The sequence below is a fragment of the Sceloporus occidentalis genome, unplaced genomic scaffold, assembly GCF_023333645.1.
Source record: "Sceloporus occidentalis isolate IW3139 unplaced genomic scaffold, rSceOcc1.0.p SCAF_5, whole genome shotgun sequence".
Taxonomy (NCBI): domain Eukaryota; kingdom Metazoa; phylum Chordata; class Lepidosauria; order Squamata; family Phrynosomatidae; genus Sceloporus; species Sceloporus occidentalis.
This window is the reverse complement of record NW_028316985.1, coordinates 38,966,640-38,988,416: the sequence shown is the minus strand read 5'-3', so window position 1 is coordinate 38,988,416 and position 21,777 is coordinate 38,966,640. Positions and strand designations below refer to the sequence as shown.

General features: G+C 40.8%; 2 protein-coding genes across 2 annotated transcripts in view; both read right to left on the bottom strand.

Annotated features, from left to right (window-relative positions):
* Positions 1 to 10,731, bottom strand: part of PLBD1 (phospholipase B domain containing 1) — a 60,474-nt gene extending 49,743 nt beyond the window's left edge. The window contains exon 1 of the mRNA XM_089523782.1: positions 10,567 to 10,731. Within this exon, the coding sequence (XP_089379908.1) occupies positions 10,567 to 10,675 (109 nt within the window). The 5' untranslated portion in view covers positions 10,676 to 10,731. The remainder of the gene's footprint in view (positions 1 to 10,566) is intronic.
* Positions 10,732 to 19,406: 8,675 nt separating this feature from the next.
* GUCY2C (guanylate cyclase 2C) overlaps positions 19,407 to 21,777 on the bottom strand; it is a 56,390-nt gene continuing 54,019 nt past the window's right edge. The window contains exon 23 of the mRNA XM_089526619.1: positions 19,407 to 20,323. Within this exon, the coding sequence (XP_089382745.1) occupies positions 20,149 to 20,323 (175 nt within the window). The 3' untranslated portion in view covers positions 19,407 to 20,148. The remainder of the gene's footprint in view (positions 20,324 to 21,777) is intronic.

Sequence of the window (21,777 nt, the reverse complement as noted above, 5' to 3'; positions counted from 1 at the left end):
CCTGGCCCCCGGAGGGTGGAAGCTCTGCCCCAGCACGCAGCCCCGCCCCTGAGGGTGGAAGCTCCACCCCCGGCACACGGCCCTGCCCCAGAGGGTGGAAGTTCCACCCCCTGCACGTGGCCCCGCCCTAGAGGGTTGAAGCTCCACCCCCGGCTTCGGCCCCCCCAGTTGCCTGAGGGACACCAACCCGGCCCCCGGCTCAAAAATGTTGCCTACCCCTGATATAGAGAAACTTTTGTGCAGGAGACTATTGGAGCCATCGCTGCATCACAAAGGAGTCAGGAGGCTCCAAGGGACTCAGTCCTGGCTCTCGGGCGCCCTCTTGTGGCTGCATTCAAGCACATTTCCCAATGCTAGCCACAGGAGGGCGCCCGAGAGCCATGCAGCGATGGCCCTTTAGCTGAATAAAGAGCCAGCGAGAGTCCTCAGACTACAATTCCCATCACCCCCAACCAACCCACATGCCCATGGCCCTGGAGAAGGGCTCAAGCATTCTGGGACTTTCCAGCTGCCTCCCCCAACCTCTGCATGGTCTGAGGATGATGAAACCAAGGGCAAATCCACGTTGACATGTTAGATATGCATAGCCATGTTAACCATGTTAAGTGTTAAACCCAAAGGGTTTGGTTATGGAATAAGCCTCTGAAATATGCAAGAGGCTATGTTCAATAAAGCCATGTCAAATGCCCAAATGTGTGTTGTGTGTGTTTTGGATTGGGGGGGGGGGTGGTCTGGCCAGAAAAGGAAGTATATTTCTGCCATCTGTCTAGGAATAATGCCAACATGTCCTCCATTTTGAGCATGCCTAAGATACATGCGTTTATATTAATCCTTTTTTAAATGTTTAAATTTTTTAGTTGTTCGTGTGTCCTCCATTTAAAAAATATGTCCTACATTTGGGGCTAAATTTTGCCCTCCATTTGTCCTACATTTTTAACACATTTGTCCCAGTTTGGAGGTTGACAGTTATGGCAAGCCTAGCTGCAATGTCTGCTATTACCCTTGCCCGAATTTTGATTGCTGCTGAGGCAAACAGTGAAACATTATAAGTTACCTTAGAATCAATATCAGACAGGAGAAAAAAATCTTTTCAGAAGTAGTATTAGACTGTAAATTGGGCAGAATAGATCCCATAAATTTAGTTCTTGGATTAGTATATAGTGAGCAAAAAAGCAGATAATGAGGCAAATCCTCAATTTCTGGAGCTCCACAAATACAAAAATGGGAATCCGTAGGTGTGGGTGAACATCTACCATCGATCATGGCTGAAGGCATTGTTTGAAAACGAAGAGCTGTAAAAGCCTGCCTAAGCTTTGGGAATGTAAGTTTCCCTAGGTAAACAGCCATCTGATGGTCCAATTTATATAATCTAAACCATTTGGAAAATTTCGAATTATTATTAGCCAGTCTATCCAGATACACATCATGGTTAAAAATGTATTCACGAAGCTTCTCTCTTGAATTCCAGGTAGAAGGATTTTCAGTTAGAGCAGGATATGAATCAAGCAACCTATGGTATCTTAAACTCCAGACTTTGCAACTTGGTAAATGTTGGAAACACAGCTTAGGAAAAACCTTAACCAGAGAATCTATTACAGATCTCCAGTAGTTAAATAAAGCAAAATGAACATGAGCTCTGATGGAGTGGAGGCCAACCTCAGCCTGAACCAAAACTGCAGGCGTGCCAGGTGAAAGTAAGAGCAATTTCTTGAAAAATGTATTCTGGATGGCCTCCAGTTTGACCAGTTGGAAATCATCCCATCCCAACACAGCAGCGCCATAAAGGATCTGAGCTATAACTTTACTCTGAAATATTTTTAAAGCTGGTGCAACCAGATGGCCCCCTGCCTGGTTGTAGAATCTAAGGATTGCTCCAATAGATCTCACAGCTATTGCTCTACTAGCTTCTATGTGGGACTTCCAGGAGAGGTTTTCTGTAAAATAGATGCCAAGATACTTAAATTCTCGGCATTGTTCAATCTGATGGCCATTAATAGAGCAACGAAAATCAGCATGTCTTTTCCCAAACACCATCACCTTTGTTTTATTATAATTGATAACAAGTGTTTCTTTAGAACAAAATACTTGATTATTCACAGATGTGATTAATATGTTCTCTCAAGGAATCTCTAGGTCCTCCAGTGTGATTCTATTGGCAGCTTCTGCCTAAGGTCATGCTGGAAGACCTAGAAATTCCTAGAGAGGACTATCCTCTAGGCATTTGTAGGTCCTCCAGCACAGTTTCATGGTCAACGTCTGGCCACAACCTAGAGATTACAAGAGATGTTCTCTCAGTCAAAAAAAAAAAGTTGTTTGTTTTTTTTTAATTTGCGGTTTTTCCACTTTCATGGGCATCCTGTGCCCCAACCCCAGCAAATGCGAAGGGTCACTGTAACACTCAAAGGCAAATGGTCACCTAACATATTTTCTTTTTTGTAACTCCAGACACTCTTGGATGAAAGTAGTTCCATTTCAATTGGGTTACAGGCCTGATTGAAGAAATCATTGGTCATCCTATGATAGAAGAAAGGTGGGGTAGTACAACTCTGTTGATCCTCTTACAGCAAGTCTCAGTGGTGTCACTACGGTTGGTGTCACCTGGTGTGGTGGTGACTCAGGGTGTCACCCCCCCATTGGCCTCCTCCCACACCACACCATACAGAATCCTTAATACATTTTTTGTATAAATCTTACTCATAAATTGTAATTCCCGTATATAACTGAGTGTCATGACAATACTTGTGACATAAACAACTAGCAAAATTAAAATTATACTTTTCAATTGCAATATAATTTGTGCAGCCTACATGTACATGGTTTCATAGAAGGTGTAGGGTTAATGAAGGAAGTAAAACTAAGCGCTGAGGGTATGAGGATGTGTAGAGAAGGTAAGGTGGTGATATGAAGGAAGGATAGTGGTATGAGAGGTGGAAAATAGAAAGGAAGAAAGAGTGCAGGTGTAAAGAAAATAAAAGTATAATTCTATTTTAATATACTATTTTTGTATGTTTTTAATTGTATGGTGTTTTTTAATGTTGTAAGCCACCCTGAGTCCCAGTCTTGGGAGAAGGGCGGGATATAAATAAATATAATAATAATGTGGTTAAAGTGAAAATTTGGTAATATGTAATTTTTTAAAAAACAAAATTAAAATGTTAAAATTAACATTTAGGGTTTTTTTAAAAAAACTGGAGCCCCTCCTTCCCCCCCCCCACACCTTCCAAGAGTGAGCCTTGCCCCACTCTTCATGTTTTAAAGGGGCGCAGGCAAACACCTCAAATCATTTCTGCCAAAAGGAAGACACCTTCAAGGTGTCACCTGATGAAGCTCAAACCCCCTGCACATCTCTAGTGATGCCCCTGGTAAGTCTCTTTCTAGTTTTTACTGCCACTGCCCCATGTCATAGTGGTACAAGTATGCATATTTGTTTTAAAACAAAGTGCATAGAAAGTGCATGGAATTGCACTCCTGGAACATGTATTAAATAAAGCAAAAAATCCAGTTTCTCCAACAACTGGAAGCAGTTGTTTCCACTTCTGTTGTTGAATTTTGGCAGGGGCAGCTTCCATTGGCTTTTTGGGGTCGAAGTGGGTGGGGGGAGAAGACTTCTGTTTGGACCTGCTATGGAAAAGTGTTCCATGTGTGCTAGATAGGGCTGCATTCCCCCTGAAACAAAACAGATGAATAGTTTACTGTCCTTGATAAATTCTAGTCACTGGAAGAACAAGTTCTTTCTCTGGCATGGCGTCTAATTTACTAGTTTAGGCTGGTTTGCTCAAAACAATCCTTTCTTGACAGAAACAGTCTTGCCTCAGTTTCCATATTCTGGGAACTATTGAGCCATGTGCTATATGCTGAGCTGGCTTTGAAGACTTCAATGGGTATGCCAGGTACAGCCTTTTCTGGACAGAGACAACCTAGTCATGGCAGTCCATGCACTGGTGGCCTTCCAATTAGATTAAGATGTTCTATGTGAGGATGCCCTTATAGAATACTCTCTGAAGATGCAGCTAGTGCAAATGCAGCAGCTCAACGGCTAACTAGAATACTATGCAGACAGTATATTGTGCCAGTCTTAACAAAAGTGCAGTGGTTGCTGATGTGTATCTGGTCTGAATTCAAGGTGCTTGAATTCCAGGCTTGGGATCTCAGTACGTGAGGGTGTGTCTCTCCTCATACATGGCTGCTGGAGGACTGAGGTCTGCTGAGAGGGTCCTCTTCTATGTTCCTCCAGAAAGTGCAATATACTGTGTTGGGACATGGGAGAGGGCCTTTTCAGCCATGGCCCCCCAATTGTGGAATGCCTTCCCTCAGGAGACCCAATTGGTATCAACACTCAATATGTTCAGGTACCATCTGGAAACTTGGCTGTTCCTCAAGGTCTTTGGGCCTCGTTAATCCATTCCAAATACTGTTTTAAAAATGTTCAGATTTTTTAAAATTTGTTTTATGATATTTAATATATTTGTAGCTTATTAAAATTATTCTTATTGTTTTAAACTGTTTAGCTTCCTTTAATGTTATTGTAAGCTGCCCTGAAATCTTTTGATATAGGGAAGGGCATAAATATTTTACTAAATAATATCTATTATTATTATTATTATTTGCAAATTGGAGGTAATGTAGACTGCAACTGCTAGATTATTGAATGGAGTGGGGTGTTATGATGACCTTTTTATGCAATTTTCCACGGAGGATCTCCTATATATGCCCCTGCTATCTGAAGCTACAAGAAAAGTGGCTTCTCAGTGTTGGCAATGCAGTTTTGGAACACTTTCTTCAGAAAGGTTCAAATGGCACCCACCTTATTATCCTTTCAGTAACCAGGTGAAAATCGTTTTATTTCCTAAAGCATTTTAGGACCCTATCACATGGGGTTAACAGACTGGTTTACCTTTCCCGAATTCAGAGTTAATTTGGGAGGCAGCCATGTCCTATCACAACTAACCACCAACAAATCACCTCCTGGGTCCATCCTGGATGCAGCCAGGATCTGCAGCTATTTTTAGAAGTCGGGACGGACTCAGGCGGTGATTCGGCAGCAATTTAGATGTGATAGGATGTGGTTGCCTCCCGAATTAACGCTGAATTTGGAAAAGGTAAGCCAGTCTGTTAACCCCATACGATAGGGTCCTTAGATGCAATTTTAATCTTGCTGTCTTGTCGTTGTTGCTCTTAAGATTTTGTTCCTTTTGAAAGTTTAGATGGTTATATTATAACTTTAGATTTTCATGTAGAAACAAGAAGGGTAAACTTACTACTGGAGCTTAATAATTAAAATAAGATAAACAGATAAGAAAAATGAGTTTATGAATCAGTGAAGGGTGAGTCTTAAGAAGTCACGTTTTTTGTTTGTTAAAGTGTCTGTGTGTTTTATTTGTTAAAATTTGTTATATGTAAAATAAATAAGAATAAGAATAAAGATTTTGTTCCTTTCAGGTTACTATATTTGTATAGTTACATTTTAACGGTTTCATTCTTTTTGTTAAGAAAATTAATGGACATGCAGAGTGTTTATATGATCCATTGTAACACTATACAGCCATGTTTGCTTTAGTGGATCGCTGGTGTTAAACACCAGGGAGAACTGTACAGTCCATAACAGTAATAAACTCATAATGTGTTCCTGGTCAAATTGAACTCTTCAGTTTCCCACATATCAAAAGGGAGTGTTACAGTGAGCTAGCTATAGAGCTTGGAAAAGTTACCTTTTTGGATTACAGCTCCCAGAATCCTCCAAGCAACATAGTTTCAAAACACACTGCAGAAATAATCCAATTTGAGACCATTTTAACTGCCCTGGCTCAATGCTAGGGAATTCTGGCTACTGTTATTTTTTGAGACATTCAGCCTTCTCTGTCAGAGAGCTCTGGTGCCACAACAAACTACATTTCCCAGGATTCCCTAGCACTGAGCCAGGACAGTTAAAGCAGTCTCAAACTGGATTATTTCTGCAGTGTGTCTTGGACCATAGTTATGCAGCCTGAGGAATTCTGGAAGCAATAGTAAAAAAGGTAACGTTCTGGAAGCAATAGTAAAAAAGGTAACGTTGGCCCCATACAGACAGACCAAAATAAAGCTGCTTCGGGTCATTTTGGAGGCATGCTTAAATGATGCATGCATCCTAAGAATCTGGAAGCTGGGCCAAAGCCATGCACCAGTCCTTAGGACTGGAGAGTGGTTTTGATGTGGCTTCTGGACTCTTAGGACACATCCATCATTTAAACAGCATACCTCCAAAGTGATCGGAAGCAGCTTTATTTTGGCCTGTCTGAACAGATCTGTTGTTGAGCTATGCCTTCCCCACAATGACAGTTATTATAAGGGCAGACATATGGTAAGACAGAAATAGGGTGGCATGTTTATTTTTAGTCATTTGAAATATGCCTATCCTGCCTTTCTATTCAGTTAGTAGACTGACACCCATCACAAAACCACTAGTTTAAAATACACTATTTTTTTTCTTTTGAATAGAAGATGTATTTACGGGGGGGAAATACTAGTGACACTTAGTTTCATATTTCACACACCTCATAAAAACAAATGGAGTGCTTCAAATTTTCAGAGCAACTAGATAGCTAGTAAACGCTGATAGCATGCTTCTTTAGTTTTGTTCCCTAGACATCAAAAGGCTCAGTCAATATGTTGAATAAAGATGTAAAAAATGGAGACAAGAAAGAAAAACTGTTAAGTGCCACAGCAACCTCAGTTCTAAAGTATCAATGTGAATTAACAAACAGATTTCACAAAATGTTTGAATTCATATGCACTTTAGAATGACTACAATAAACACAAACATTAACTGCCAGAATGTCTGTTCAGAAGAAAGACCTACTGATTCCAGGAAGGTTCATTCATAGATATGAATAAGAGTACAACCAGACACAAATGCGCAGAAGTGATAGCAGTGGCGAGTGAAGCGTTTAACCAAACAAAAATTCCATAGATCACATATAAATCATATTTAAATGAATGTACAATGCAAGTTGGCCTGTTCAGATTCAGAATTCGATTAACTCCAGTGCATCTGCTTGGACCACTGACTGCTAGCTGTCTGCACACAAATGGACCAACTTACATGGTGTGTTTATAAATGATTGGGTACATGAGGTAAATGTACATGCACAAGTGCTTTTCCCATGGCTGCTATCACATCTCTTTCAGCTCTCATGAAAGCTTTAGATTGTGCAATCTCATAATTCATAGCTCCAACACACTCATATACCATATTTGTAACTGCAAGTTATATTACAAGCCTACAAGCACTACTGCACAGACAAATAGTAGTTATATGATAGTTATGACGAAGTGTTATGAAAACAGTATTCTCTGAAGATGCCAGCCTCAGATGCTAGCGAAATGTCAGGCATAAACTCTTCCAGAACACGACCATATAGCCCCAAAACCCCACAAAAAGCTATGCTATGAAAACAGTTTCCATTTCAGTAGCACAGCAAGTATTTCCAAAGTACCCAGAGAAAAGAGCAACTGAAGATTAAAACAGTCTAATTGTGTAGTACATACAAGCACTCAGAGAATATCGTTCAGTGACACAAACTAGTGCTCTCTCTCTCTGAGAACTCATCAAGCTACAAATCCCAGAATTTTGTAGAATGGAGTCATGGTGATTAAAGTCGTATCAATCTGCTAGGTATGTAATATGGATACCTTCTTGGTATAGATTGCTCCGTTTCCCCTATCTTGGCAGACCTGGCACCTGGCATACCAGACAATTGTAAATGTTTTCTCTGAAACTGTCAGGACTTTTTAATCCACCAAATGTGCAGTTCCAAAGAATCTGTCCAATTCAAAACTGAAGTAATGATAATGCTGTTTTGTGACTCCTGCTGGAAAAATTGACCAGTAACAAAGGCTGAACGAATCTGCAATGCAGAAATAATAAAGTTTGATGCTGCTTTAGCTGCCATGGCTTCATCCTATGGAATCCTGAGATTTGTAGTTTATTGTGACAATAGAGCGCTTTGACAGAAAAAGCTCAATAGCTCACAAAACTACAAATTCCCAGGATTCCATGGCACTGAGCCATGGCAGCTAAAGGTGGTGTCAAGCTGCATTCTTTCTGCAGTGCAGATTCAGCCAATGTGAATTGTTAAAAAGAAAAAAGATCAGTACAGTACAGGCACCTCTAGAACCTCTTGTCAGAATCCGTATTTCTAAGATGAGGGGAATAATCCCAAAGAGACCTTTTTTTGAAGACCCTTTTTGACGTGTTTTGTGAAATTGGAAGGGAATGACAGAAACTACCCAGTACATACCAAAGCATAGTGTTCATTCTTTTAGGTCACTGCTCCCAAACAAATATATGGAGCAATTTTTATAATATCTTTCACTCTGCCAATTTTTGGTTGGAATTTTTGACATCTCTTGTTTTCCACAGAAGTGTTGTCACATTTCAGCTTCTACACATTTTCCTTTCACTTTCTGTAGGCTTCTAAATGTACCCGAATGTAACACAAAGTATCAAAGGCACTTGTGTGCACATGCAATCAAAGTGCAGAGGTGTGTTGCAATGGCGCACACTAATGTGCATACATTAAATGCACACACAACCAGGCAACTTTGCCGTGCCTTGGAAAAATTCTTGCGGACATCCTTAAATGTGACAGCAGACATTGGGACTGTAGAGTCTTGAACTGAAAAAAAGCCTCAGTGAGTGTGTTGTATGCCTACAAGTCATTTCTGACTTATGGCGACCCTAAGGCAGCCCTATCATGGGGTTTTCTAGGCAAGATTCCTTCAGAGGAGGGTTGCCATTGCCTTCCCTTGAGGCTCAGAGAATGTTACTTGCCCACAGTCACCCAATGGGTTTCATGGCCTCCAGAATCATAGTCCAACACTCAGACCACCACACCATGCTGGCGCTCATGAGCCTAAATACCCAAAAGCCACCCGGTCTCTTTTGTTCTGATCTTAGAAGCTAAGCAGGGTCAACCCTGGTTAACACTTAGATGGGAGACCACCAAAGAATCCCAGGTGCTGTAGTCTATATTTCAGAGGAAGAAACTGGCAAAACCACCTTGTGAGTATTCCCTACCTAAGAAAACCCTATGAAATTAATGGGGTCACCATAAGTCAACAGGCGACTTGAAGATACACACAAACACTGACAGACACATGGGAGCTGAAAATGTCTAACTGTAAGATTCCTTTGAATGTATAGCTGTGTCGAATCAGTATGTGGAGAGATCTTGTAACACCTTTGAGACTAACTAAAAGCAAGACCTTGGCAACATGAGCTTTCATAGACTAAAGTCTACTTCCTCAGATGCATCTTGCCTGAGGAAGTAGACTGAAGTCTAGGGAGTTTATCTCATGAAGGAGATCAGGAGTTTATCCTCTGACTATCCTGGAAACACTGAGTAATTACGTGTAACAATTTTGCACAACGACGCACAAAACCTGCCATTAAAGTGGTCACAAAAGAAGCATTAATGCGCATCTTTGTACTTTGGGGATTTCAGTGACAACGCATTTCCGATGTTGCTTTATTTGTGCCATTGTGTGTGATAATCATTTCTGCAATTACTTGGCTTTGTAATAATTTAATTCCTTTTTTTTGTGTGTACTTTTTTTCTATGTTTTTACTTGTACTGTTTTTAATGTTGTGAAGCTGCTCTGAGTTCCAGTTCTGGGACAAGAGCGGGATACAAATAAATATTGTTGTTGTTGTTGTTGTTGGGATGCTTTAAATGCACTTTAACCTCTCTTTAATGTGGAAATCAGCCCCTGGCGTGATAAACTCCTAGGACAGCTCATGCTGCCCACTTCTATATATTTCAGTTCCTCTCAAAGGTGTCTAAGAGTCTTTGAAAATAATCCCTCCAGTGTCATAATCTACTGGCTCCCCTTCTGCCAAAGGGAACCTCTTCCTAGACCTTATTCAGAACCAGCTCCACAGTTCCAGAACACTCTTTCAACTATTGGCAATGAGAACCTGGACATTCAGAACCTAGGAAGGCCTTGCTTCCAAAGGAGGGACCTTTGGGGGGTCTCCGTTATTAAAGAAAGAAAGAAAGAAAGAAAGAAAGAAAGAAAGAAAGGAAACCGCCAGTCTTTGGGGGGCCTCTTGGGGTCCACAGAGAGAGAGAGAGAGAGAAAGAGAAAGAGAAAAAGAGAGGGTTTTTTTAAAGACTTTTACGCACAGTAACAGCAAAGAGGCCATTAAGAAAGTGAGGCAAACTTTTCTGTGAAGAGAGCAGCCAAGATTTCAGCCTCCAGGAGCCCTGCCTTCAACCCCAGTGTGTGCTGTGTGCTGTGTGCTGTGTGCTGTGTGCTGTGTGCTGTGTGCCTTCCGAGCCTTTTCCCACACAGGGCGAAGAAACCGGCCAAGCAAACCCTAGGGATAGAGTGGCCGTCAAAAACGCCTTGGAGGCACACAGCAGCAACCACCACCACAACTATCCTGTGCCAGAAGGAGCCCCCTTTCCTCCCTCCTCAGCCTCCCCAAAGGCAAAGCGGGGGAAGGCCACCTTTCCCCATGAAGCCCCTTTCCCCTGGGAAAAGGGCTGCCCTCCCTGCCCTCCTCCTCCTCCTCCTCCTCCTCACCTGCCCCAGAGTCCGGCAGCAGCAGCAGCAGGCACCAGAGCAGGAGGCACAGTCCCCACCGCCACCAGCAGCAGCAGCAGCAGCAGCCTCCTCCAGGGACTGGGGCCATGGCTTGCCTTTCTCAGGGAGGCGGCCGGGCCACTTGGGCCACTTGGCTCCCTTGGGCCCCAGCCAGGCCCAGGGCCCGCCCTCGCCCCGCCCCCCCCGGCACACAGCCGCCCCAGCGCCAGCTCCAGCAGCAGCAGCAGCAGCAGCAGCAGCAGCATCCCCCTGCTCTCCTCCTCCTCCTCCTCCTCCTCAAGGCCAAGGGGACTAAGGAAAGGGAGGACAGGGCCACAAAGAAGCTAACATGCATTACTAGACATGTAAATGCCATGCTTCATGCTCAAAACATGGAGGGAGTTCAAGGAAAAATGGGGGGCAGGACCACAGAGAAGCTAACAAACTCTCCTAGAAATGTAAATGCCATGCTTTTTAGTCTTGCTCAAAATGGAGGACATTTTGGAATCTTTGGAGGACATGGAGGATATGTCCTGGAAATGAGGATGGGTCTCCTTGTCTTGTTTAGCTGTATTTTTATTTTCACCTACTCAGTCTCAATTTTGACCTTTCCAAAGTCATTAAAATCATGGAGTTAGTAGTGTTTTCAGGAGCCAGGCTGGTGTAGTGGTTTGAGTGTTGGACTTTCCCGGCTCGGTCATGGAAACCCACTGGGTGACCTTGGGCAAGTCACACTCTCTCAGCCTCAGGGGAAAGCAATGACAAACCTCCTCTTGCCAACAAATCTTGTCAAGAGAACCCCTTAGGGTCGCCATAGGTCAGGAACAACTTGAAAGCACACAAGTAGTCTTCGGTGCTCTTGAGCCTGCCTAGGAAAACATCTAATCCAGGTAAAATAGGCAGTCTTAGGTTCCGTGTTGTTGTTGTTGTTGCTGTTGTTGTTGAGTGCCTTCAAGTCATTATTATGGCAAACCTATTTATTTATTTATGGGATTTATATTCCTCTTTTCCCCCAAAATGGGATTCAGGGCAGCTATTCAACCCTATCATGGGGTTTTCTTGGTAAGTTTCTTCAGAGGGGGTTTAACATTAGTATCCTCTGAGTCTGAGAGAGTGTGACTTGCCCAAGGTCATCCAGTGGGTTTTCATGGCCAGGTCAGGATTGCAACCATGGTATCCAGATTCATGGTTGTTTCACTCAAACCACTACACCAAGCAGGCTTTCCTTGCCCTTAGTCAAAACCCTGCTCAGAAAGGTTACATTCAAAACCAGGGAGCACCAAGTTCATTTAGTATCTTGGGTTACTACAACAAATCTGAAATGTTAAGATGTCATTTGGACTTAAAAAAATAAAAAATTATCCAGTTTTTGTCTTCAACTTAGTAAACTGTGTAAATGGTGCGTGTGCGCACACACCTGCTTCCATTTTGCCTCTTGGTTTATGGTGAATACTCCATAAATTTCATAGAGTTTTCTTAGGCAAGGAATATTCAAAGATGGTTTTGACACTTCCTTCATCTGAAATATCTCCTCCTGATGGTATTCCATCAGTGGTCTCCCATACCCAAGCAATACCCAAGGCTGACCCTGCTTTGCTTCTAAAATCAGATGGGATATGATCCCTTCACCGTATTTAGGCTCTTAGATTATAGAAATATAGAGCTCGGATGAGAAACTTGTGGTGCTCTAACATATCTAGGGTAGCCATGTTAGCTGTATAGCAAAGTACAATAACTTACAAAATTCACAAAATAGTGATACCTTTCTTGGGCCAACCAAAATGCACAATATGTACGTTGCAAGCTTTCAAAGCACCACTGGTTTCTTCATCAAACAAGTGTTAAGAATCATATAGGAGAAAGGGGGGAGATGACAATGTTAGTCATTGGCCTGCATTTTGTCAAGATGTTGTGGTTGTCCTCAATTCAAATGGTATGGATGGGGAAACATTATTATTATTATTATTATTATTATTAAACTGTATTTCTAGAGCGCTGTAATTATACATGCAGGCAGACCCCACCTCCTTCTGGCCATGTGGGTACTGGAAGATTCTTAAAGTTCAGGAAATAAACTTTAAATTCCATTAAGTTCCATTAGCAAGACAGCAAGCTACTGCCTTTGAGATCTCTCAAACGCCCATCAGCTCAAAGTTGTATGACCAGGGATTATGGAAAATGAAGTTCAAAAATACAGTATCCGGAGTACTTACCATAGATTACTTAACTCTGCTACTGAGGCAAACATACTTCATGGTTCTGCAAGGATCTTAAATCAGATGTCTAGACATTTCAGGAATTGGACCATTCTTCAAAAGTCATATGGGGAGGGAGCAATGTTAATTTTAAGTTATTGTTCAGTATACAAACTACTTTATCATTTTTATGTCATTAAACTCTAAACCTTTTCTGGCTTAATGCAGTTATTGTGGCTCACTCATTTTGAAGTATCTGAAAGTATATGGATTGGCATGTTAATGGAAGTGTATCCTAGTTATGTATTGCTTGAAAAGAGGTAGTGTCCTCTTATCAAGAGCTGTTTGAATCACATGTCATGAGGTCTTGTGACTTAAGCCAGAGGCAAGTACACTTATTTTGTTACAAAAGTTGCTTTATATGTTGATCCATTACTTTACTGCAGTTCAAGAATTAAAGTATAGTCAAATAGGATTTTGGAGGGATGTAAAGGTACTTTGTTCACAACTTCAAGATGTTGGAAGAACAGTGAACAAATGAATGCAGAATGATAAATAACCCTGTTTGAGAAGACACCCACTCTTTGATGTAAATATTTCAAACAGTGAAGAAATCAAAGATGATTTTAAGTAGAAGCTGTGATAAGAAGGATATGTCTGTTACAGATAATATCCATTGGAAGTGTTGGTGTTCCCTTGTTTTTCTAGATAAAGAGGTCCCAAAGATAAGCAGGGTAAATATGCTAATTATCCTTCAGGTGAATAAATATCACTAAGGTTCTGTTTTCACATAAACCAAAAATGAAATTTCAGCTATAAATGCATTTTATTAACTGAAAGAGTGATTTTCCATAATCCCCAATAAAGCCATTTTTAAAAAAGTTGAGCTATCCTATTGTAATGCCGCTCTAGGATGTACATAGGATTAATGCAAATTAAAAATGTTTATCATGCTTGAGCTTCTGGTGGGATGGAGCTATGGGGTGCTTTCAGGTTTAACTAGTTTGGGGGGTTTGCCTTTAGTTGTGTGGCCTTTTGTTTGCCAGTGGTGTCGTGTTATTGCAAAAGGCACCATCTATGCAATCCTATACATCTGTACTAAGAAATAAATTACACAGAATAATCCTTAGACTGCAACTATATAGCTACTTTTCTGAGAGTAATCTGCAGTTAACTAACTGAATTTACTACTGAGAAGTTCATGAATACCAGGTGATATAGGCTGTATTTCAGAGGAAGGAACTGGCAAAATCACCTCCGGTATTCCTTGCCTAAGAAAACCCTGACAGGTGACTTGAAGGCTACACACAGACATGTATAAGGTTGTACTTCAACATTTCACATTGATGTCAAAAGTTGTCTAACTCAGCATTTTCCAGGCTGTCTGATGTAGATGGCTGGCAATTACGTTTTTCCAATATCCCAGATTGGCCATATTTGCATCCATTGGCTGCAATTGTTCTTTCTTTCCAGGAAATTCAATTGGGACCTGTAGCTGATAACTAGTTCATTAGAATCAGTTCTTGGACAATCATTCTGAATAGTGATGATCCAGTAGATTGTTCTTGGGGGTTTTTTTCCCCACAGAGGTAATAATATGTCAGAGCTATTGTCATGTAATGGTTTGAGTGTTTGACTAGGACTCTGAGAGACTTTGGCCTGTTATAGACAGGCCAAAAATAAAGCTGCTTCGAGTCACTTTGGAGGTATGGTATTTCAATGATACATGAGTCCTAAGAGTCTGGAAGCTGCACCAAAGCTGCACTCCAGTCCTTAGGACTGGAGCATGGCTTTGGCGCAGCTTTTGGACTCTTAGGACGCATGCATCATTGAAATACCATACCTCCAAAGTGACTCGAAGCAGCTTTATTTTGGCCTGTCTGTAACAGGCCTAAGATTCAAATCTCTCCTCAGCCTTGAAAACCCACTGGATGACTTTGGACAAGTCACGTTCTCTCTAGAAGAATGTAAAGGCAAACCTCTCTGAACAAATCTTGCCAAGAAAACCCTCTGATAGGGTAGCCGTAAGTCAGAAATGACTTGAAGGCAAACAACAATAGCAAATGCTATTCTTAAAAGAAAGAAAATAAAAAAATTCAGAGATGGGAAGAATTATTCTTCAAGCCATAGGACCGCCTCAGCAAATCTTACTTTGGAAGAGGTCTTGTATAGATCCAAGAAATGGCTACAAACAGCTCCCCGCAAAAAAAGAATGGAATTTGTGGGTGGAGAAGCAACAAAAATTGACAAACCCCAGCAAAGGCCAAGCAGCTATATTGCAAGAATTTGCACTTTTTTGGACTAATCTGGAATATGGTCTACCTCAAGAGCCTGTTGCCATAATATAAGGAGTCAGTTGAATCAGTTCCAAGTAATGCTTAGAACTGGGTTGTAAACCTTCTAATGATCAGTTATGGACAACATATATGAATAACTTACAATTATACAAATGGGCAGGAAATGCAGACAACACACATGTATTATGAAACATCATCAGCAATTTTCCTGTTTTGAATTTTCAGGAAGACACTGTTTACAAAAACCTCTGAATGGTTACAAAAAGTTATTTGTTTATTTTAAATATCTCTGTATCACCTTCAAGCCCACAAGGTTCCTGAGGCAATGAACTAATCAAAACCAATTAAAACAATAGAAAGATAAAAACGTTTTTTAAACACAAATACTGTTTTAAAACTTTTAAAAGCAATCTAAAACAATACTAGATTCCAGTGTTTAATCAGCTAAAACAGCCATTTCAAACTGAATGCTGTGTGGAAGCTTAGATGGGACCACAAATGGGACTAAGTTCCTTGGGTAGGAAGCTCCAAAGCCAAGGCACTGCTACAGAGAAAGACCCATTATGTGTGTCCACTAATCCAATGGCGTCCCTCTCCCTGGTATCACCCAATGCAGGGGGCAAGGCTTCCTGAGGTGGGGCTTCAGGGAATGGCAGCATCAGTGGTAATGAGGTGCAGGGTGGCACGCTCAGCCTTTTCCATTGCATTGGCATCATTTGTATGAGGACAATGAGGCTGCAGCAATGAGGTGCATCGGCCTTCCTCATTGCGACAACCTCATTCTCCTAATGAGGAGAATGAGGTCACAGCAGTGAGGAGTGAGGGGACAACCCAGCTCCATCAGGGCTAGCCTGGAAGAAGAGACTCCTCCCTCCATAACTGTCATCCTCTGGCCTGCGAGGGAGTTGACCAGGCAGGCCCAGCTCCACCAGGGCTAGCCTGGAAGAAGAGTCCTCCCTCCATAACTGTCATCTTCTGGCCTATGAGGGAGTTGACCAGGCAGACCCAGCTCCACCAGGGCTAGCCTGGAAGAAGAGACTCCTCCCTCCATAACTGTCATCTTCCGGCCTATGAGGGAGTTGACCAGGCAGGCCCAGCTCCACCAGGGATAGCCTGAAGAAGAAGAGCCCTCCCTTCGGTTCATCTGCCTTGGTCCGGGCCTCAGAGGGAGAGAAGAATGCTGGACCTGATCCCTTCCGCCCCCCACCATTCCCTTCTCCTTTTGTGTTGTGTCTTTTTAGATTGTAAGCCTGAGGGCAGGGAACGGTCTATTATCCCCTCTGTTGTAAGCCGCCCGGATTCCCAATGATTGGGCGGCATATAAATAAATCCTATTATTATTATTATTAACCGGGTGTCACCCTCTTCTGGGATGTCACTCTGTGTGGGATGCACACCCTGCAGTCCCTTATGCACTAACCTAACCTCACAAAGTGTTGGGACATTTCTGATGTTCAGCCTCTTCTGATGAACTCAAATTGTCAGGCCCATGTGTGAGGAAGCAATGTTTCAGATATCTTGGCCCCAAGTAATTTGGAGCTTTGTAGGTCACCACTAGCACCTTGAATTAAGCTCAGCACAGAGTGTGTGTGTGTAGGGGGGACAAATAAAAGAAAGAAGGTTCAGCAGATGAATATAATAAAAAACAATTATGATTGTAACAAATGGATAATAAAAAATATGTTTTTAGCAAACATGTAACTTTTAATAATAAAAATGAAATGATACAAAAAAGTACACTTCTCTGAATGGTATTTCTCATAAAGGTGATTCCCCCTTCAAATATAGCATAGCAATCCCCTCTATTGTGGAAGGGGGGAGATTTAGGAACACTAATGCACTGAGAAAAGGAGAAAAAAACACACCACTACCCTTTTACCCTAACCAGCATGAGCCAATTGTAAATCTGCTTCATTACTCCAACTGCTGACCTTCTTTAGGATTATTTTGCCTGTTAGTAAAAATTTAAAATGATAGGAAGATCTAGAAAGAATGTTGAACTCAGCAACAAAAAGACTATCATACTTAGTTACACATTACCACAATGTAAAATCAAAGGCTAGGTTTTTTATGTATATATATGCCACACACCTCCATGCCACCATTCTCTGAAGATGCCAGCCACAGAAGCAAGTGAAACATCAGGAATAAACTCTTCCCAACACGGTCGCATAGCCCAAAAAACTCACAATGGTTTATGCATTAGTGCAATATTTCATCCAACTGGTAGGAGCAAGAGTTTATGTCTCTTGAAACCATTGTGGCTCTTTAGAGTATTCCTTAATACAATCCAATTGTAAATAAGTATTTTTTTTAAAAAAAAAAGTGGCTCTTTTTTATTATTATTAATTAGCCATAGCTATAAACTGATAGTTTAAAGGTTAAATTATCCCACACTTAAATATTTTTTCACCTTTAATTTATATCCCTTTTTTTCTCCAGACTTGGGATTCTGACATGGGATCCAAGGTAACTTATTTACATCAAGGGTAAAATATGATACAACTAAAATCCTGATGCCACTACCTGGCATCAGAAGGACCAAAAATGGGCAGCATAGTGGCCATGCTGGGGAGGAGTAAGCTTGTCTGTGTCCTAAAGTCTCTCAAACTAGCAGAACAACAACAACGACAGACATATGCAGCTTGTAATCAGTCATTTTCTTGTAGTATTTAAAACTTTCAGTTCTCAGGATCTAGTGCATGTCAGTTCATGTCACAGCTCTCTGGCATTTTATGCCCTTAGAGCACACAAGCAGAAATTTGGTTATGGGGATGATTTGAAAAGTTACTATGCACAGATATCCTGCCCTGAGAATAATTTATAGGAAGAAGAGACTGGTAATACTTCTGTTCTCAGAACCTGTACAGATATTTTGCCTTGTTATTTCACATAAATGTCCAACAGGATCTTGAATTCACTCTTCTGAAGACCACATTTAAATCAGTGAAGAGGAATTCATGCTGCAAGATATGACTTGCAAATTTCTCTTATATCTTTCCACTATTTCTCCTCCGCCTCCTCTGCCATCATATGTTGCAAGAACTGAGCAGGGCCATCAATAACAGGTTGTCTTTGAGGTCTCTCCTTCATAGGGTTACTGCAAGTCCAAGGTGACATGCTTGCAATTATTAACAAATGTGGTGGCGAAGCTGTATTGGTGAAATGATCAGTCCTTAAGAGCACTTGCTCCTCACCCTCACCCTCCACACACTCACGATCAATAAAATTACTTTAAAAAAATAAACGTATCAGCCACCATGGAATAAAAGAATTAGAATAATCCATAATAAGTCAGATACCAGAGACTAAAAAAGCAACTATGGTATCATTAAAAAGTTAGAAGACTGTCTTTGTGGTCATTCAGAAGGTTGAGAAAGGAAGATAGGTCTAAATACCAGGCTTCATCACAGGAAAGTCCCTGTACTGTGTACTATCCAGCCAAACTGCTGATGAAGGGGGGATACAACACAGTACAGATTTGTGGGAGGTGATAGTCCTTTAATTGCTCTGCACCCAAAACATTTAGGACTTTGGAGATCATAAATTGCTCTTTGAAATGGGATTGCACTTTGGATCAGAAACCAATGGTGATTAAGCAGCATTTAAATAATACACTCTAACATATTGACCCCTTATAAGCAGCCCAATTACAGCATTGTAAACAATCCACAGTTTTGAATCATCTTTTAAGACAGCCCCATACATTTCCCCACTTGGACAACCTTTCCTGTGTGGGAGGGGGGGGAAAAGGTTGTGGACTGTTCCTTCAGCCTCATGAGAATAATTTTCAGTAAGTATCAACTACTCATTTAATCTAGATATATCTAGTTTGTTATCTGCCCTCCAGCTTATCACAGCATCAAGATGATGGTTCAGAACTGCATTTTCTCCTTAAAATATAACAGAAATGTGAAATAAAGTGTTATCTCCATGTTAACAGTAACTTCCTCCAAATTTCTTGACAACTTCTCCCAGCAATTTCATACAGATTTTTAAACGCATGTGCAACAAAATAGAATGCTGCAGAATCCTGTAGGCTCTTGTGTGTTTGGTAGTTCCCTCAGGAACATAGGCAGAAAGAAATAGAAACTATTCAGGATCTAATTTAGTTTTGCAGACTAGCACACACCAATATCATCTGTAGCAAGATGAGACTGAACACAAGCAAATATACAGGACCTCATTCAAAGGGGTTTATTTTTATCTTCAAATACACTGATACACATATTTCAAAACAAATATAAAACAAGTCATGGCAATCAAAGCCTTAAAAGATGAAAATGGATAGCAGATAACACATTTTAAATAACAAATATTTTAGGTTTTTTAATAATAGGGAAGAAGGTACTTGCAATACAAAAACAAAACCTTACCTGTATATGAAAGACAGACTCAGATTAACATACATATACATATACATGGCTTCAGTTTTTAAAGAAGCAAGGGCATGGACAGCCATTTTAAAAAAAGGAATAGTTTCAAATGGTGCATTCAATGTTTGCTTTCTCTCTTTCTCATTGCTCTCGCTCTCTTTTTCAAATAATACTTGTCTATATGCTCAAAATGGCTTATAAAAGATAAACACGATCTGTGTATTAATTGCAACAGTCCTCCTTCCTACTGTCTGCATGCATTACAATGTATGTCATTGCAAAGCAGGGAATCGGCATAATTTATGCCATTCATAATGCTTTTAAAATACTGGAAGAGGGGGAAAATGCTTTTTGTGCATCTGATTCCTTTGCTGTCATTCTTCACTGTCGGTTTAGCCCACAAACAGCAAACGGATGTGAAGGGAGCTGCCATGTGGATGCCCTCTTATTTTGTCTTCCCCCACTGTTAAAAAAAATGCATCAGTGAAGCCTCTAATTAGTTAAGAAGCATCTTGCATTTGCTAAGTTCTATTTGTCAGTGTAACAGAAAGAATGTTCTTTCCATAAATGATTAATTTACAGTGAAGGAATAAATTTCTCTCCTTAACCAACCTGTCCTCTCTACAATACTGCAAATATGTGAGGTGTTTGTGAGATCTGTTTTCAAATTAGTTCTAACTTTTTGGGATTCTTAATCATGCTCTTTATACTGTTTTACAGGTAGGTGCTAGGGCATTCAGTAGTAGCCAGTTGAAGATATTCCAGAGTGCCTTTGCAGTAACTAGACATGTGTGAAATCTCTCGCACCTGGAATTCTTCGGTTTCCCTTTTCTGAAGAGAGTGTGTTATCATCTCAGCAAAGTCCGCCTGCAAACGTTGCTGATTCTCCCTAAAAACAGCAGAACAGAAAATGTTCAAATTAGTCACAGTGGCATATCTACCATGATTCCCAATAATAAACCCTTGTATATTTATACTGTTCATTTTAAATCCATAATCTAATATAAAGTATGATTTATACATTATACTGGAGCTCCATATTTGGAGCATCCAATTGAGACCACCTGTTCAGAACCTCTGCTGAGTTGCCTCACAGCTAATTTCCAAGATACATGCAAAAGTTTCTCATTTATACAGTAGTTCCTTGCCATCACTGCCACTGAACTGTGGCTTCTTCCTAAAGTTCTAGATGTTCTGGATTAACTACATACCATTGTAGAAACAACCATAAACTGAAATCCCTTCACGAGGGGAAGACACAGCCAAGGCAAAGCTATTCCTCCTTTTCCAGTCTTCAATTTATGCATGTCTCACTGAGTTCATCATGTCACATAGTCAAAAACCCAAACGTAAATTAAAATTTATTTGGAACAGAGAATAATGAAAATGGATGGAGTGGAACCAATGGGTGGCAAGCAGAGATAAGGCAAACAGTCTCATAAACCAAATAAAAATGGTTTCCTATGGACTAATTACTTTGTAACACTCAGCATTCTAAGTCATATCTAATACTGAGAAGCCCATAGCAGTCAAATAGTCATAACAGTCAAATCAATATGGATGTTTGGGTCAATATGAATTTTTGAAAGATGAAATATTTCATAACATGCTCTTGGATTTAAAATTTTATTTTATTAAAACTAATCACAATGTTTCAAAGCGTCTTAGTATGGACTTGAGGATCCTGTGGCCAGGATGTGGAAGGGATTCTGGTGGAGCTGGATCTTCCCATTAGGCAAAACCATTCTGGCACAGTCACACTTCCAGGGAGGGACTGAGCATGGTTACAAAATTTGCCATGGTGGTTTAACGCCTCCAGAGGAAGACAGAAACAAAACTGTAAGTGACAAGTGAAGGAGTGTCATTCTTCTCTGCTTCGAAGTGGAACAATTACAGAGCAATTAGGGGATTTCCCAAATCTATATTAGGGCAACACCTTTTTAGGAGACCTCAAAGATTAAAAAATTCTCGGTAATCTTTTAAAAATCTCTATCTTTTTTCGTCAGTAAAGATACTACAAAAAGGAGGTTGGAAGGCAGGGTAAGAGTAGGAGGTAAAAGTGATTTAATGCCGAAGTCATTAAGTTTCCATGAAGTCATAAAGTCTTGAGATAAAACTGGGAGGAGACTGCAGACATTCAAATTCATCTGTACCAAGTGATTTAAATGTCTGCAGCCTCTTCTCCGGCCCAATTTCATCTTAAGATTCTAACCATCCAGATATTATGATTTCAACATCATGTTATCCTTTTTTCTCCTTTCAGCATTCCACCATTTTTTGTAACACTGTACTTCAAGAAGAGATCTCTAGATTGTGAAAGCAAGGCACTGCCTTAATGTGTGT